This window comes from Macaca nemestrina, chromosome 4 (assembly GCF_043159975.1).
Source record: "Macaca nemestrina isolate mMacNem1 chromosome 4, mMacNem.hap1, whole genome shotgun sequence".
Lineage (NCBI taxonomy): Eukaryota > Metazoa > Chordata > Mammalia > Primates > Cercopithecidae > Macaca > Macaca nemestrina.
The window spans coordinates 75,878,956-75,893,605 of NC_092128.1; the positions used below are offsets into that span (position 1 = coordinate 75,878,956).

Here is a 14,650-nt window from a genome sequence, read left to right on the forward strand (position 1 = left end):
CACCACAATACCATCTGTGATAAATGGTAAACCTGACATCCTTAGCATGCTAAGCCAAGGCAGATTTGGGTTGGTACCACACTATCCAGGCCTGGTGAGGTCACCAGAACTTTTGCCAGATGCACAATCCTTTCCACAAACTGCTGACTGCTGTTTTCTTCAGGTACGGCCCCCCCGACGTCATCTCTTAGGACTCCAAGCCACATACAAATTCTTCCTCAAAAGTCACATAGTCCCAACCACCCCAAGGGAAGAGAGTACTTCCCTATCTATCCCAAAGGCTCCACCCTCGGCCTTCAAGTGCACTTAAACAGAAACACTACAGGTGTCTCTCCAGAACTCTGCATGGAATCTCACCCTCTCTAGGTCTACCTGATCAATTAGACTCCCCCCTAGTATAATCCTGCAGGCTGCTGAAAGTGGATGTAGTAACTGACAAAGATACATTGTTCCAAATTAAGGTCTCAGTCTAGCTTCTCCAGGGACCATATGGCCTTGAAAGGTGGACACAGCCTTTAAGTGGAGTCTTATCAATGGATCACACCAACCAGTGAGATTCTAAAATGTACCATCTATTGAGACACCCTCTCTGATGTTCCCACTTCCTATCATAAGGATGCCCACCACTCTTTCTTGTTTAGAAAACAGAAGTAACAGATAGGTCCAGAGTTCAAAGAATGATGACTACTTTACCAGCTTAAGTTAATGAGCGACTTTCTGTTTTGATAGGATCTTTGGCAGTCCACTTAGTTACTCTTCTACAAGTGGTCTTTCAGATTTCTGTCACTGGAGTTTTACAATATCAACAGACCTTAAACACACATACAAAAATCTTCTCTGGTTCTCTCATACACACCTCATTCCAACCATGGTGGTCCCAACATGCACAACTATAGAGATCAGCTTAGGTAAGGAACAAATGTTTTTCTGTTTTCTGGACTTTCATCCTCCAGAATCCTTTTCCACCTTAGAAACTGTATACGGTATTGTGGCCGACGCAGTGGCTCATGCCTATAATCCCAGCACTTTAAGAAGCCAAGGCAGGCAGATCACTTAAGGTTAGGAGTTCAAGACCAGCCTAGCCAGCATGGTGAAACCCCGTCTCTACTAAAAATACAAAAATTAACCAGGCGTGGTGGTGCACTCCTATAATCCCAGCTACTCGGGAGGCTGAGGCATGAGAATCACTTGAACCCGGGAGGCAGAGGTTGCAATAAGCCAACATCACGTAACCTGCACTCCAGCCTGGGTGACAGAGTGAGACTCTGTCTCAAAAATAAAAGGAAAAAAAAAGAAGAAACTCTATACTGTATTTCTGGGCTAAAAACAAATTTATAAAGAATCTTGCTTTGTTTTTAAGAGACAGGGTCTCACTCTGTCATCCAGGCTGGAGCGCAGTGGCATATTCATGGCTCACTGAAGCCTTAAATCCCTAGGCCCAAGCGATCCTTCTGCCTCAGTCTCTCACTGGGATTACAGATGTCCAGAAGCCTGATTTTTTATGTATAATCCAAATCTCCTTACAAATGTGTCTTTTTTTGTCCTCCCCACAAAACTATCCCTGCTTTTAATCCATTTGCTTGTGGAGTCTTCATTTCTCCTTTACTTAAATTATTACTTAATTTCAAGCATTTACTGAATCAATATATAACATGTATCAGATGCAGGTCACCTTTCACATAAGTTAACTCACTGAATCATTATGTTAAAAAATGTTTTATTATGCAAATGTTCAGGCCGGGGACAGTGGCTCACACTTGTAATCACAGCACTTTGGGAGGCCGAGGTGGGCAGATCGCCTGAGGTCAAGAGTTCGAAACCAGCCTGATCAACATGGTGAAACCCCATCTCTACTAAAAACACAAAATTAGCCAGGTGTGGTGGCGCATGCCTGTAATCCCAACTACTCAGGAGTCTGAGGCAGGAGAATCGCTTGAACCCAGGAGGTGGAGGTTGCAGTGAGCTTAGAGAATGCTATTGTACGCCAGCCTGGGCAACAAGAGTGAAACTTTGTCTCAAAACAAAAAAAAAAAAGAAAAGAAAAAGAAAATTTTCAAGCATATACAAAGTAGAGAGAATAGTATAATAAACCCAATATTCCATTTCCCAATTTCAAAAGTTATCATCATACCGCCTACTCATTTTCCTCAACCCACCGAAACTGGATTATTTAAAAGCAAATCTCATAAATTGTAGTCTCATCTGTAAATGTTTCAGTGTATATCTCTAAAACATAGACTCTATATTTCCCATAATGAGAATACTATCAGCCTAAACATCAATTAATAACAACTCCTTAATATCAAATACCCTATCCATGTTCAAAGTCCTTAATGTCTCAACTAGTTTTAATAGTAACACACTGTGATGAGGAAAGGGAGACTCATAGATTTAATACCTTTCCACACCATATTCAGTACACATCAAATTTCTCATTTGACACCCTGGTCCTCTTTCCATACAACTCAGCTGCCTTTTCATAATGTTTAGAAAGACACATATATACACACACATATATATTATGTGTGTATATGTATTATCTTACAAAAGTGGTCTTTTCTTTTTTGAGTACGTTAATGTCAGCTGAATAACACAAAGGTGTTTCAGTGTCTGGAACCTGAGACAGACTTTTATTCTATTAATCATTCACTGCCCAATATCACAAAATAGGTGGAAATATAAGATGCCAGCATAAGACACAAACTTCTATCGTGTCTGTTGTGCTCTAGTATCTGCTATTATCTATACCGGGGCCTCCTCCCAGGATACTGCAGTCATCATAAAATGATGATAATGATGATGATAACAACAACAATAGGCTTCTACCAGGGAGAGACAGGATAGGCCCGTGGGTGACTGAAGGATTACTGAGATGTTTACAATGAGCTTTAAACTTCCTAGGAGAAAAAGCTATATGGGTCAATACTGAAAGGGTAAATGGGTTGCAAAACTCAATACTCCAGCAACTGCTTTTATTCACATACCTTACACCAATTGAGATAAAAGAAATTAAAATACAAACCATGTTGTCATCACAGTCACCTACAAGTTAGTTTCCTATACATTTTAAAAAGCAGATGCATTTGTAAGGCTCTCCCCTTTTAAGACATGTTGGGATTTTTTTTTTAATTTTATTTTATTTTATTTTTTTATTGAGACAGAGTCTTGCTCTGTCACCCAGGCTGAAGTGCATTGGCATGATCTCAGTTCACTGCAACCTCTGCCTCCCAGGTTCAAGCAACTCTCCCGCCTCAGCCTCCGGAGCAGCTGGGATTACAGGCACATGCCACCACACCTGGCTAATTTTTGTAATTTTAGTAAAGATGGGGTTTCACCATGTTGGCCACGCTGGTCTCAAACTCCTGACCTCAGGTAATCCACCCGCCTCAACCTCCCAAAGTGCCGTGATTACAGGCGTGAGCCACCACACTAGGCTGACACTTTGGGATTTTTAAAAAATATAACGATGAAATAAAGAGCTGTTTGAAAATAATCTTTAAAAGTTATAGAACACAAATCAAACAAGAAACAAAATAGATTCCTTTATACTGACCTTCAAAAATATTGTTCTAAGCTCAGCTGGATCTGCTCTCTTGGTTAAAGCCACCTAAAAATAAACATAAAAATGTTTATGTTATTACAACAAAGCCGAGAAATCAAGCTAGCCGACTAAAGGAAAATAAATCTCAGGTTAGAAATTAGTGTATTTCATTTTTGTACTTAAATACCATGTTACCCCAGTGCATAAAATATGCCCCCTCCCCATTTTAAATTAGACTCCTTACGTAGCTTCTAAAATGATACAATTTTATGCAAGGAAACAGTGGCAAAAGCTCTTAATATCTAATGTTGAATATATATAATTTCTTAAAAACAAAGAAAAAAGTGCAACATTGCAAGCACCTGGCATTTTTTACTTATAATCCAGTGTAAACCATGCCCTTTCACAGGAGAATTTAAATATACAAATGTTTGTCAACTATGCAAGAGAACATATTTCTGTTTGTTTTTGAGACGAGTCTCTCTCTGTTGCCCAGGCTGGAGTGCAGTGGTGCGATCTCGGCTCACTGCCACCTCCGCCTCCCAGGTTCAAGCGATTCTCCTGCCTCAGCCTCCCGAGTAGCTGGGATTGCAGGCACGTACTACCAGTGGCAGCTAATTTATGTATTTTTAGTAGAGACAGGGTTTCACCATGTGAGCCAGGCTGGTCTCAAACTCCTGACCTCAAGCGATCTCCCTGTCTCAGCCTCCCAAAGTGCTGAGATTACAAGCATGAGCCATCATGCCCAGCCAAGAGAACATATTTCTTAAAGAAGTCAGTGAACTAGGGAAATCATATTAACTCAAGGGAGTTACTTCTCACAGTTTCACCATGAACAGGCATGTATACCTCACTACCTGGGCATGCCAAAGAACTTCTCCTCCTTTCCCCAGCTTTTAATTAATAAATCATAAGTTTTCAAAGGTATGATATTATTCTACATATTTTAGAATTACAAGGGGCTGTGGTTACCTTTGAAGAGCAAAAATTGACAGATTAGGTCAGAATGGGTGTTGTGCTTAATTCTCCAGGCCACAAAGTCCAAAAACATAGCCGGGAAAAAAGCAAGACAAACTTGAACATGGCTTCCCCAGGCCAACACAAAAGAGCCCTTATGTGGAACCAAACAGTTGGTTTATTCAATGTCCCAACACCCAATCCTGCTGGCAATAAACGTCATGAGACTGAGTTCTCACCAAGCACAGAGTCACCCCATGATGAAGCCAAGGAAAGGCTCCTGGAACCACCCAACACTGGACCCATGTTGCTATCCACAGGGAGACTTATGCAAATTGTCCTAAATCCCTTCTGTGCACTAGCGAAGGCTGTTCTGAGATCTTTGGACAATGAGTTCTCTGTCTCTAAATATGGAACTGCCTGAGCTCCTAGGCTCTCCACTGTCAGGAATAATTTTATTAACTAATCACTAGAATGGGAGTAGTCTTTCTGAAACCTGATGCTTGGTCACCTTGTTTCCCAAAGCAAAACTGATAACTCTTCATTTCAGCTGAGTACTCATAACCAACAAGGCTATTTCCATTCATAAGAATACTTTTTTTTTTTTTTTTTTGACATGGAGTTTCACTCTTGTTGCCCAGGCTGGAGTGCAATGGCGCGATCTCAGCTCATTGCAACCTCTGTCCCCCAGGTTCAAACGATTCTCCTGCTTCAGTCTCCCAAGTAGCTGGGATTATAGGCATGCACCACCACACCTGGCTAAATTTTTTATTTTTAGTAGAGATGGGGTTTCATCATGTTGGCCAGGCTGGTCTCCAACTCGTGACCTCAGGTGATCTGCCCACCTCAGACTCCCAAAATGCTGGGATTACAGGCATGAGCCACTGTGCCCAGCCATGTATTTTTAATCTTTTTAAAAATCCTGAATTAGTAAGTGTTCTCTGCTGTTCAACAGAGGAAAAGAAAATATACTGCCAGTCAACCTAAGATGAATGACTCTGCTGCCCTAAAAGCTTCAGAGAGGGCTCCCTCCTCTCAGATCTCTATTCTGAGAAAGGTAGGGTAGGACGAACACAAGAGAACATGGGACAGCATAAAAATGCCTCCATCCTCCACTTTAAGAGCAGAAAAATCCCCTCCTTGATGGTTAGAGTCCCACATCTCATGGAAGTACATAACACATTTTTCAAAAGCATATGGTACGCTAAGTTCTTAACTGTTTTCCTCTTAAAAGCAAAATAAATTTTCCACAAAATGAAGTATTCTTGCTGTATCTGAATACCACATCCTTTAAAATCTAATTAATTCTTTATGCCATGAACTTTGTAAGGTCTCCCCTGAGCAATGTTATTTCAGAGTAAACTTCCCCTGCCCTAAATTCCCATAGCACATTTCTGCCTAAGGATCCTGAAATGTATATTCAGTGCTCCCCATCAGAACTACACCTCAAAGGGGGAAAAAAGGTGTTCACTTTGTAACCCTCTCAGGGTCTAGGGCAGAGAACACAAATCAAAACAAAGCCAGAGAATGACCCAACACTTGTAAGACATGTTGCCAAGTATGACTATTATCTCATTGGATTCTCGCTGCAAATCAGAGTCAGATAGGATGGATATTACTGCTCTAATTTTACAGAAGAAGAAACCAAAGCTCAGAAAGCATCCATTATTTCCCCAGAAAAGTCAGATTAAGTGCCAATCTGACATTTCTAAATGTTTTCTGAGCTGAGATCAGATCCCAAATATTCCATCTCATACCGTAGTGGCCTTACTACTGACCCACATTACAGGCAGCTTCAAAGTGATGATAACTTGCATTAACTGGCAATATAATACAGTCATGCATTGCTTAACAACAGGGAAACATTCTGAAAAATGCATTGTTAAGTGATTTCATCATTGTGTGAACATCCTACAGTGTACTTATACAAATCTTGATGGTGTAGCCTACTACATACCTAGGCAAATGAGATAGCCTATTGCTCTCCTAGGCTATAAATCTATACAGCATGTTACTATACTGAGTACTGTAGGCACCTGTAAAACAATGTATATCTAAACACAGAAAAGGTATGGTAAAAATATAGTTTTAAAAGATAAAAAGTGGAACACCTGTACAGGGCAGCTCCATTATAATTTATGGGAACACCATCCATATATGCAGTCCTTCATTGACAAAAACATCCTTATGTGGTACATGACTGCTATATAGTATAAGCCTAAAAATCGAAACTCTCCCAATTTCTCCTAACAGTGTGTAGTGTCTGTCCAATGCTGTGATTAAGGACATGATCTTACAGGAATGGTGGCTCATACCTATAATCCCAGCACTTTGGGAGGCCAAGGTGGGAGGATCACTTGAGCCCAGGAGTTTGAGACCAGCCTGGGCAAGATAGTAACACCCCATCTTCATTTAAAAAAAAAAAAGAACATGGCCTTAGTGTCAGATCATCCTCAAATAGGGAGCAGGACCAACCTCATAAACTCACTGGCTATGTGACCTGGAGGCCCTGACCTCTCAGCCTCACCTTCCTCATTTATAAAAAGGGGGAGTCCTAGACAGCCAGAAGACTAATATGAGATAATTACATAAAGTGCTTAGCACCAAAAAGGACACACAGTTAAAGTGCTCATAAATGGTATCTATTACTATTTGTATTATTTATCCAAAGATGTTTATATTCTACCATGTTTATGCCTTAATAAATCTAAATGATGGGTAGGTAAACTGGCTCATAATTTGGAAGGGAGAAATTAGCAAAAGAGAAGAGAAAGAAACTCACAGATCTTCAAACACACTCACCAAACCACTAAATAAACATTGCAGCCATCCTAACTCATCATCGTCTCAGCTACCCTGCCGCCAACCCAGAGTTCCAGGTACAGCAAATCGTTAATGATCACTACAAGATTTCTCTGAGGCCCACTAAATTTGTATCAGGTCCTGCTACAGTCTATTTAAGGATAGATAAGTATGGTTCAACAGGGGACGGATTCCGAAAAATTACTACCAGCCTCCTGGGCCTCATCTCTACAGTAATTCCATCTATTATTCACCAGTCAAATGCTGTGTGGCTGTTTGGAATTTCCATTTATACTACTATCTCCCATTCCTATCTTCTTGTTTAAGCGTCATTTGCTATGAATGAAGAACACTTACACAACTTAATTGAAGACAATGCAAAGTTACAGTGAGATGTACTAGTTTTCTGAAGGTGTATTTCAATGAATTCTACCTGGTAGCAAAACCAATTCCCAGGAAGTTCTATGAGCTGGAAAAAGGAAGCCACAGAAATGTAGCCACCCTTTTAAAGTCAATTCAGAACAGCTGCTCAGCATGCATACTTTGTATCACATAAGCTTGGAATTATTAGACTTAGTTCATTCTTGGGCTTTAGAAGCCTGGAATTATTAGACTCAGTTCATTCTTGGGGTTTAGAAGAGTCATCAAACTTTAGATTGTTTCCAGAAGGCTTACTTTCACTGTTACATTTTTTTCTCATATATTAATAGCAGGTAAATATTTACAGCTATAGTGTGGAGACCATCAGCATCACCTGGGAACTTTTAAAAACACGAATTATCATGCTCATCCCAGACCCAAAGAATCAGTAAAGAAAACTGCCTGATTTTCTTTATCATTCTTCTTCTGAATTTGCATTTGTAAGAATAGATTCCAACATTAAAACAATATTTTTATATCAAGAATTTTAAATCAAGTAACTGGTTTTCAAGCATATAGAGTAAATGACTAAGAAGAAAGGGGTCCTTTACAAATTACTATGAAATATTATTTGCCACTTACATCAACAGGATAAAGAATTTTGTTGAAATTTGATAACATTTTACTCTGATTCCAAATTTAAGGGAAAAAGAGAGGGTTTTGGTGGTTTGTTTGTTTTGTTTTGTTTTTAGTTAGGGGTCTCACTGTGTCACTCAGGCTGGAGTACAGTGGTGTGGTCATGGCTCACTGCAGCCTCACATTCCTGGGCTCAAGCAATCCTCCTACCTCAGCCTCCTGAGTAGCTGAGGCTATAGGCATGTGTCACCAGGCCCCACTAATTTTTTTCAATTTTTTTTGTAGAAACAGAGTCTTACCGTGTTGCTCAAGCTAGTCTCAAACTCCTGGCCTCAAGTGATCCTCCCATCTTGGCCTCCCAAAGTGCTGGGTTTACAAGCATAAGCCACCATGCCTGGCCCAGAAAGGGGCAATGTTGGAACAGAAAAATTCTATGCATAGTTTCTTCCATAAACTGGGAAAAGTCTATCATTATTTAACTTTAGTATGGAAATTTCAGGTCGATTCAATGAGTCTATGCTCCACAAGAACAAAATTTGAGAATCACTGAATATGTAAAACTTTTTGACAAGATAAAACACTGGTTATAATTGTGTAAGTCATCAATAGCATTTGCAAAACATATACTAGCTAAGTACATCCTAGAAATAAAAACAATAACAAAATTTCAAGAACTGGTGTTTTTAAAAAGGCAGGGAGTGGGGGAGAACATGGCAAGAAGAATAAGAAAGTTATCTTTCAGGATAAATGAATTCACTCTCATTCTAATATGAGTTAGAGCAGCCATAGGTAGGGGGTCACCAGAAAAGATATTCCTACCTGTAGGAATATTTTTTAAACAGACTTTCTTACAATGGAATCAAGCTACAGTTGCAGGCTCATTACTTTAACAAATCACAGTGGTACAGAATGGTGTACTCAAAATAGTTGTCAGATCTAACAGAGGATGGTGGGGAAGAATATACGAAAATCTACATGAAAATAAGAAATGCTAATTTGAAAAATGAAATGCAAAGAAAAGAAAAGCTCTCCTCTTACACTGGGAAGCTCTAGAGATGTGAGACCTCCATCTCTGTGAGGGTACCTTACTCCTCAGATCATCCCCAGCTCTGGCAGAGATCAGGAAACCAAGCAGATGCTCCGGAAGTGCTGAATACAGAATAAAGTCTTTCAGATCAGTAAAAATCTGACATTTACAATAAAAATAGGGAACTCTCTTCAGATCAATGGTTCTCAAAGTGTGGAGACCATGAGCATCACCTGGGAACTTTTAAAAATACAAATTATCATGCCCATCCCAGACCCACAGAATCAGAAACTGGGTGAGGTCCAGCAATCCCCTATGGTTTAACAAGCCCTCCAGGTGACCCTGATGCAGTCAAAGTTTAAGAACCACAGCTTTAGATAATGTCCAATTTTAATGTACTAATAATAAGACTTAGGTTCTCAGCCCTTGCTGCATATTCAAGTCCCCTGAGGCACTTTTAGGTTTCACAAAACCCAAACCATACCAAAGGTCAATCAAATGAGAATTTCTAGAATGGGTATCTTTAGAGCTCCCTCAAGAAATTACGATGCGTGGGTGGGCTGAGAACAATTGCATTAGAACCCAAGGCCCAACCGCAGCTGCTACGTCACCAACGGTACAGCACAGCCCTTCCTCGGCAACATTTCGCCAGTCACCTTCCCAAACCTGAAACATCTCAAAGTCAAGACAAGCACAGACTTACACTGAAAATTCTACCATCATAAAGTAAATATTTGCCTTAGATAAGAAATACAAACTCAAAGAGGTAGTTCATCAAAAGCAAGCTTCTGGGTGTGTGGGTGGGTGTAAATAAGCATGCAGTGACAAGCAGGAAAGGGAGACAGAAGGAGAAACAGTCCTGCATAGTCTTTTGAACCTGAGGAAATAGTGCAGTAGGTGGCCCTGAATCCCAAAGAAAAGTATTCTTGGGTGTAACCTAACCACTTACAAGCTGCAGCCCACCCTCCTTCTTTATCTTCCCACACTAAAGACACTAGAAGGCTAAAACTACAATTCCCAGACTCCCTTGCTGCTATGCAGCCCATGTGCTGTCAATTAGATAAAACTGAGGTGAGATTTGGCAAAGGTTTGGGAGTTGGGGGGTACCTTCTGCTGTTTCTGCCAAGCAAGCACCATTGCTGGAAGTGTCTAGTTTTCCTGTGGCAACCTCCTGCCCTCCCATTGTCAGTGGCCACATGGTCCTGAAACACTGTCCACTTGGCAGGCAGCATTGTGACTGCACAGGAGGTCACTGCTGTCTTGGTGGCCTGCTCTGCTTGAGACTCTAGATGTCATTCTTTAGAGCTCAACCTCAAGTCTGTTTCTTCACCTTCCCAACAAATTGTGTAAGCCATTTAATACCCTGTAATAAATCTCTCTGCTTAAACCAGCTAGAGTAGATTCTGTTCTCTGCAAGTGAGCCCTGACTGATACAATCAGTAATTGCAAAAGAAAGTTTGGAATTTCCTAAAACCACAGTTACCATTAACTTGGGAAGAAGAAAAAGGTATCTCAAACTTAAGAAAATAATTTTTTATTGAAACCACTGAGTCAATCATCCTTCATCCTACAGTTTCCCTAAGTCCTAATAAATGAAGAGCAGTCATTATTTAAAAAGTTACTGAAATACAAATTAGTATAAAGACAAGACGCCCTGTTAAGCATTCTTCAAACCACAACATTTCTATGTAATCAGCTGGTAAAACTTCCTTTCACTCAACGGTTGACTTATAAAGTATCAGCCACCACAAATGTTAACCCACTGGGTAATTACACCAGCGAATCATTTCAGAGGTACTAGAGATGTTTATCAGAAGGATTCAGTAGGTTGTGACGTATGTTAGATTTCACTCTGCTCTGTTGTAGACAAACATAAACTATAAAGCCATCATCATTAAAATTCTGATATTAAGAGGCAGAGTGTAACAGTTAAGAATGAATGGTGGTGTTTTAGCTGGGTTCTGTTATGCCAAAAGAGCCTGAAACATATTAGTTCTGGATTTTACTATTATTGTTATTAAGCTGACCTCTACTCACTAGATGTGAGCAGCAACCCCTTCCCCAACAAGCTGCGACAACCAAGAAACAATCTCCAGAGGTTGCTAAAAGAAATCTACTTGGGAGCCAAACTACTCCACCCCCCAGCTAACAACCACGCCTTAGATGGTGATGCTCTACTTGCTCATCCATGCAACACAATCACCTATGGGAAGGCTACAGTGTACCAGGCCCAGCGCCAGGCACCAAGGAGAAAACACCCAATAAATCAGAAACCCTGCCCCAAGCAGGGAAAGCTGACTTATCGACAAGTGGTTGGTACAAAATGTATGATGATACGTGCTATCATAAGGCAGAGTGGCAGGAGAATTAATAGCCTAATTCTGCTAAAGTTGAGGGTCACAGAGGTGGTCTTTGGAACCGGATCATTTATTATTAATTATAGCAATAACAATGACCAGCTAACTTTTACTGGGTCCTTAACTCTATGCCAGGTATTATGCTAATGGCTTTATATCTTATTTCATTTAAATACTCTATCATTAAAACTCTTTAAGAGGAAGAGTGAGTAATATCCCCATTTTTCAAATAAGGAAGCTGAGGTACTAAAGAGTCTTAAATGAATACTAATAGATCACACAGCCAGAAATGACCCCTGAGCTCGGATTATTTAGACAGTAATTATAATACCTGGAGGATATTCCCAGACTTTAGCAAGCAAAAAGGGGGACTTTAAAGCTACCTTTAAGAATCAAGCCACTGGACAACATTATAACTGTAACCAATTTAAAATAAAATCTTTTTAATTTGGCATTATGATTCATAAATGCCCATGGCTCAGTAGAAGGCAGAACTGCCTAGTGCAGAATATTATTCTCCAGTATTTTATGCTGAACTCAGTCTCAATTTTTTTAAACATCAAGGTTACAGTATAATTAGGAACCAGCTGCAATTTTAATTACCGCACCCAATATAATTTGTTACATATTAGCAAGTGTCAAATTACTACTGCTCCTTAAATGAATAAAAACTGATTGTGCTGATGACTGGGATGTATGTTCCTGATGGGGAACAAAGGAATATAAAAAGTATATGACATATTTATAAAGTGCTGAAAGGCTCTACTTAGGAGATCACAAGTTGCTGAAGCCCAGATAATGCCATAAAAAGTTAAACGCTTCTGAGAGAGAAGAGCTAACTTAATAAATACAGAGGAAGAGAAAGTCAAAAATGAAAGGACAATAAAGAAGTTGCTTCTACTACATAATGCCTTACCTGTCCAAAGTTCTGCTATGTATCAACCCCATCTAACTGAAGCACAGTCAAGAACCAGAAGGAAGCAAAAAGGAAAAGGAAAGGGGCTCTCTGCACAGCTGGAGCCTCATCTCAAAGACGACACATCATCTCACTTGAGTGAGCCCTCCTGGGTCCTATTCCACAGCCCACAACTTTTGACATGACTCTAACGCTTTGCAAACATTAGCTCACTGACACTCTCAACAGCCCCGAGGAGCAGACACAGTTATGCCCATTTTACAGATGAGGAAACTGAGGCACAGAGAGGTTGAGTAACTTCCCCATGTCGCACAGTTAGCAAGTGGCAGAGCCCTAATCTGATTGCAAATCCATGATTTCAGCCATTATGTGACACTGTCTTTCAGAGGAAAAGAAAGCACAGAATTAAGCAGGCCAGAGAATCCAGAGATCGAAAGAAAATTAGGACACAGAATCTGATTTCTGAGCATCCTCCGGTCTGACCTTCAGGGCAAGGACAGGGAGCTTCCCACTTCAGATACAGCTATGGTTATGACAGCCCAGTGATCTGGCCTTCCTTGCTGTTCCCGGTTCTCCTCTCTTCTCCCAACCTTCTTACTGGTATAAGAATAGAGAGCCTTGGGCCTGTGTGGCCAGGCTTCTGACCTATTGGGCAACTGTAGCATGGAGGCCGATTGCCTTCAGAGCCTCTGCTCTCTTCCTCTTGTTCCCCTAGGGTGGGAGTACAGCAGCCAAACATTAAGCTTAGTCCCATCCACTTCCATCTTCTCCTTTGTGTCCTTCATCTCCCTGCATTTTGTTCTTTTTGCCCTCTGGTACCTCCTAGTGCCCCATCATCTCTACCCCCAGGGACTCGGAGATCATGCAGCAGAAGCAGAAAAAGGCAAACGAGAAGAAGGAACACAAGTAGCTTCCTGGCTTCACTCCAATCTCTCTTGCCCTTCACTTGTGTGCCTGGAGCCAGTCCCACCACACTCGTGTTTCCTCCTGTAGTGACCACAGGTCCCAGCACCAATGGCTTCCCTTTGCCATGTGTCTGCAGTGGGTCCGTTTTGTACTTCCTTCCCCTCAAGTAGCCTCTCTCCCTATGGGCCGCTCCTGGGAGTGAGGGGTTAGCCCTCCCCAGTGTTTTTTCATTCCTGTGGAGCTTAAAAGTATTAAAAGTAGCTTTGTAATTCGAAAAAAAAAAAAAAAAAGAAAAAGAAAATTAAGACATATCAATTGTAATGCATGAACCTTATTTACATGACAATTCAACAACTATTTTAAAAAATTTAAGACAATATGGGAAATATGTACAATGTGTACAGAATACATATTTGAAGATATTGAAGAATTACTATAATTTTTTGAGGTGTAATAATGATATCGTGATTGTGCTTTGAAGAAATATTGTTTAGAGAGACATAAAATATTTACAGATATGATGGCTGAGATTGCTTTGAAAAACATGTGGGGATGAATTAGCCAGGTGTGGTGGCATGTGCCTATAGTCCCAACTACTCAGGAGGCCGAGGTGGGAGGACTGTTTGAGCCCAGGAGGTTGAGACTGCAGTGAGCCATAATCGTGCCACCGCACTCCAGCCTGGGTGACAGAGCAACATCCTGTCTCCAAAAAAAAAAATTTAATTAAAAAAAAAAAAAAGGGATGAAAGGAGGAGAGAGGGCATGGTATAAATGAAACAATATTGAGGCCATAAATTGATGATTACTACTGGCCATATAGGGAGATGAGGGTTAATTATACTATTCCAGTTTTGCAGTTTTTCGGAAATTTCCACAATGAGAAGTTTAAAAAATGATGCTGTTCTTTCAAGGACTAAGTCAAATGCCTCTTCCTCCAGAATTCTCCAACCAGATTCCCCTCACAGAATGTTTCCTATTTCATGAGCTTCGCAATGGAACATTTAAACCTGACTCCACTGTGGCCAGGCACGGTAGCTCACAACTGTAATCCTAGCACTTTGGGAGGATGAGGCGGGTGGATCACCTGAGGTCAGGAGTTCAAGAACAGCCTGACCACCAGGGAGAAACCACGTCTCTACTAAAAATAC

General features: G+C 40.6%; 1 protein-coding gene across 5 annotated transcripts in view; it reads right to left on the minus strand.

Moving 5' to 3' along the window:
• LOC105475544 (solute carrier family 25 member 13) overlaps positions 1–14,650 on the minus strand; it is a 199,554-nt gene that overhangs the window by 172,175 nt on the left and 12,729 nt on the right. For 4 of the 5 annotated variants that reach the window (XM_011730904.3, XM_011730902.3, XM_011730903.3 and 1 more), the window contains one exon: positions 3,554–3,607. Coding sequence is in view for 3 of the 5 variants with exons in the window: in XM_011730902.3 (XP_011729204.1) it covers positions 3,554–3,607 (54 nt within the window). In the remaining 2 variants the exon portion in view is untranslated. Of the gene's footprint in view, positions 1–3,553; positions 3,608–10,430; positions 13,814–14,650 lie in introns of those variants that run through there. The other variant, XM_011730901.3, reaches the window with a different exon arrangement.